Source organism: Hyposmocoma kahamanoa, unplaced genomic scaffold, assembly GCF_003589595.1.
Source record: "Hyposmocoma kahamanoa isolate Upper Pololo Valley unplaced genomic scaffold, ASM358959v1 63, whole genome shotgun sequence".
NCBI lineage: Eukaryota > Metazoa > Arthropoda > Insecta > Lepidoptera > Cosmopterigidae > Hyposmocoma > Hyposmocoma kahamanoa.
This window is the reverse complement of record NW_020653851.1, coordinates 6989123-6993153: the sequence shown is the minus strand read 5'-3', so window position 1 is coordinate 6993153 and position 4031 is coordinate 6989123. Positions and strand designations below refer to the sequence as shown.

Here is a 4031-nt window from a genome sequence, read left to right as displayed (position 1 = left end):
CGGAATCGTAAATTATTATGAGATAAACTTCTTTTGATCTGTATCACTTTTAAAATAGCGTTGTATTTTTTTAAGTCAACATTTTCTCTTATTGTTAAAAATTGCAAAATGATGGTGGTTTTTTTTTTTGTTTATATTGTAATTATGTTGAAATTATATTTGATTAATAAAATGTTAAAAAATTGTTTCAAATCTGTTATGATTATAACGTATATCTACTGCAAAGTTAATAATTCGTATTTAGACTAATGGTTTAGCTAAAAACCTCAATAAATTAAAAAAAAATCTATTGCAAAGCGTTTTTTTAATTAAAACTTAAATAGTTGATTTGTAAGCTAGTAACTTAAAGCACATTTCTGTGAATTACGTACTACAGAGAATGCTCAACGGAATCCTTACTCTGTAATCTAACAAGGAGGTCAGTGAGTCAGCATCAGCCACGTTGCCTTCAATAACACGATCTATTAGTTCACAACGCCGCCCGACGCGCCACGTTATCCGTGAAAAGGACCTCCTCCACGAACATTTTTTACTATTTAACCCATTTCCCCTTTTGACACGGAATTACGCCCCCCACGGTGGCATTCTAGTAGCACAAAAATTCAAAAAACATTCCTTTTTTTCCAAAAAGAAATAAAAGTTTGATAACAACAACATTTAGAAAACAAGAGACAGATTTAAATTTTATAATAAAACGACGTTTTTTAAAGAGTTTTTAAATTTAATGTTTAATACTTACAATCAATTACATATGTAACAATATTTACAATCAAATAATATCTACAAAAATAAACAAAATTAAATCATATTATTCTTAACTAAAATAAATAACAATTACACAGTATTCCTGTTATATATCATTAATAGAATACTGTTACCAAATGCAATATAAAGCGTATTTACAGTAACATTGTTTTTCTTCGTTAACTATTATAATATCTCAATATTGGATATTTCTCAAAGTTTTATAGTATACTTAAAATGTTTCAAGTAAGTATCTAATTGGCTATTTAGAAAATTGACAAAAATGTTTCGTTATATTAATAATTCTACTGTATACTCATCTCAAATATAATAACCATTAGCTATAGGACCTAAATACGTGAGATCACTTAATTTAAAATTGCCTACACATTCGGAACTCTACCGCGTACACATGGGCGAGCGAATAGCCGCTCTACCGTAGGCCTAAATTTATTTTACAATTTAGCCATCGCACATACAGGACTTTTGTCCGCCATACTTATTTATTGGTAATTTTATTATTTAAAAAACACTCACTTTGAACATCTAACTATCTTGATATCTTCTTATTGTAAACAAGAAGGAACTAAAGATCTACCAATTCGCAATCTGGCGAAATGAAGTTACTTAGATAAGTATGAAATATTCTAAATATTTTATAAAAGGACAACAATATTAATATTTAGATTGATTTATGTACTTACAATCTAGCATTGCACGAAATGTCTGAACAAGTGAGTGTATGTTGATGTCACGCGACGGGCAGCGGCGCCGGCGGCGGCGGCAGGTAGCACGGGCGCAGCGCATGCGCCGCCGCTTGCAGCAGCTCTGCATGGTACCGCTGTGCCGCCAGAACATACGGTGATGGTAGGCCTAGCTCCAGCCGCGGCAAAGCTGCCACGCTCAGCATGGGCTGCGGGTGATGTGGCGGAGAAGGTGAACACCGTGGCGGCTCAGGTTCTAACAGTGCGTCTATTGTAAAAGCTCTACGAGGTCTCTCTTGGGGTAAAATCGTTATTGCAGCTGGCTCTGGAATCTCAGCAGGTTCTGGACTTAGCTGCGGACATAACTGCGGCGTGTATAAGGCGGCTGACGGTAGAGTCGGCGGTGGTAATGGTGCGCTCGCCTGTCGTGCCAGAAAAGCTCGATTAAAACTGGCAAGGGCCGCGAGTTCTGCGTTCAAGTTGTCCTTCTCGCCTTTTTGCAGCTTGAATCTCTTGCGGCGACGCAGCAGCGAGCCATTCTCGAACATGTCGAAAGCCTGAGGGTGCAGCGTCCAATAGGCACCCTTGCCCGGCCGGTCCGGCCGCCGCGGCACCTTTACGAAGCAGTCATTAAACGAGAGATTGTGCCTCAGTGAATTCTGCCAGCGCTGCGTATTACGCCGGTAGTACGGAAAGCGGTCTGTGATGAATTTGTAGATATCCGACAGCGGCAACATGCGCTCCGGCGAACTCCAGATGGCCATGGCTGTCAGAGAAATATACGAGTAGGGTGGTTTTTGGTCACCATAAGACTCACGTGAAGGTCGTGGCATTGTCACTTCCACCAATTATCAAGTTAAGTAAAATGTATATGTGTAAAGTTAATGAACAATATCGACACCAGCTTATGGTCGCGTCACAACGGTACCAAATGTGGAGAGAAACTGAGGTGCGGTACGGTAGTGTGGCCCGCCCGCCCGGCCGCAGCGGCGCTCGGCGCCCCGTTCGCAGGCATTGCACCACATTATTGGCTGGCTGGTCGACCAATCCGGAGCCCGCAATGTCAGGTATGATGTCGGCTTTCGCTCCACTAACAAGGAATTTAAATTGATATTATGTTTATATTGCCTCCAAATATCTTTTGTGATGACACCGCTTTTTATTTAGCGTATGTAAATTACGATGATACAGAAAAAGAGATTTGAATTATACACCAATTTAACGATGAATGAGTATTATTAAAATTCTCAGCATTATAATTTGATCGGCGAGATGAAACAGTCGTAGTGAATTGATATGATACATTGTACCCGTAAGTGAACTTCAAATTGTAAATGAGGTGTTGTGCTCGCTGTAGAGCCCAAACAAAATCCAATGGATCATATTATTATACATATACTTATTGTATTAGTTTGATTTCGTCAAAATTATGCAATAATTTGACTAAGACTTTTAAGTGTTTCTATTTTTGATCAGTTATTTTAAAATACACAATTTTTAATGTTCATAATCATAACAAAAATTAAAAATAATAATACTTTAATAAAACTTACATATAATTTAATAAAAAATTCAATTGTGGATAGTCGCCATTTATTACAACGAAGTTCTAAAAGTAATTTAAACATATAAATAGATTTTTGAGTAGCGAAATAATTCACATTTTAAAACAAACCTTTATTTTTATGAAAAAAAATGTAATTTCTTTGTACAAAAGCAAACTGTATAAATCCAAAAACAAAAAAGCGAACGCATCGATCACGATCTCGGCTTTTTTTACTCTACCTTTATTTCAGAACCGTTTGTCGAATCTGTATAAAGCGGAAAGGTGGTCGAACTTGCGGGGTCGTAGCAAAAACACGAAAATATGCGGAGTGACAACCGAACGTCACGTCACCAATTCACGTGGTCTTCAGTGCATAGCTAGCAAGACTATGCTACAAACCGACATAAAAACCATCTATCTGACTTCAGAGATTTTTTTAGGCCACCGTAAACTATTTATATATTTACTTACCGCAAATGTTAAGTACGAACTTCCTCCGTGAATAATACTTAGTATTAGGTTAGACAACAGTATTAGGTTAAGTCTACCATGTTGGCCCATTGCTTAATTCTTAAGTTCATTTGTTTCGTGTAGTACCTGCAATACCCAGGATTTGTTTATGATTTTATTTATTTGCGTTTACAAGAGAGTAATTTTTGCATAATTTCTTTAATTATTTTTTATTTAAGTATTTTCTTTTAAAAATAGGTAGGTAAGTATCGAATTACCGAATGTGGGAGTTACAGAGCTATAAATGTGACTGTTCAGTTACAATATACTGTATTGTGCTACCAAAATAACTAAAAGTAACGTTGGACGCTGTCGAATGTATACTAACTAACCTGTGTTAAAATGAATAATAACCTACTAAAAAATAACCACAAAATTTACCGACAAAATTAATCATATTTAGCAAACAATCAAGAACCTGTTTAAATCACAAGTTTAGGGAAAAAATCAATTCTTCCGAATAATATAGGTACTAAACTTATGTCCCATAATAGTACATACTTCCGTATGACGGAAGCGTGTAGCTT

General features: G+C 36.4%; 1 protein-coding gene across 1 annotated transcript; it reads right to left on the bottom strand.

Annotated features, from left to right (window-relative positions):
* Positions 1 to 921: 921 nt before the first annotated feature.
* On the bottom strand, positions 922 to 2661 carry LOC113230330 (fork head domain-containing protein FD4-like). Its single transcript, XM_026464215.1, has one exon. The coding sequence runs from the start codon at positions 2279 to 2281 to the stop codon at positions 1496 to 1498; it is 786 nt and encodes a 261-aa protein (XP_026320000.1). The 5' UTR covers positions 2282 to 2661; the 3' UTR covers positions 922 to 1495.
* Positions 2662 to 4031: the final 1370 nt, after the last annotated feature.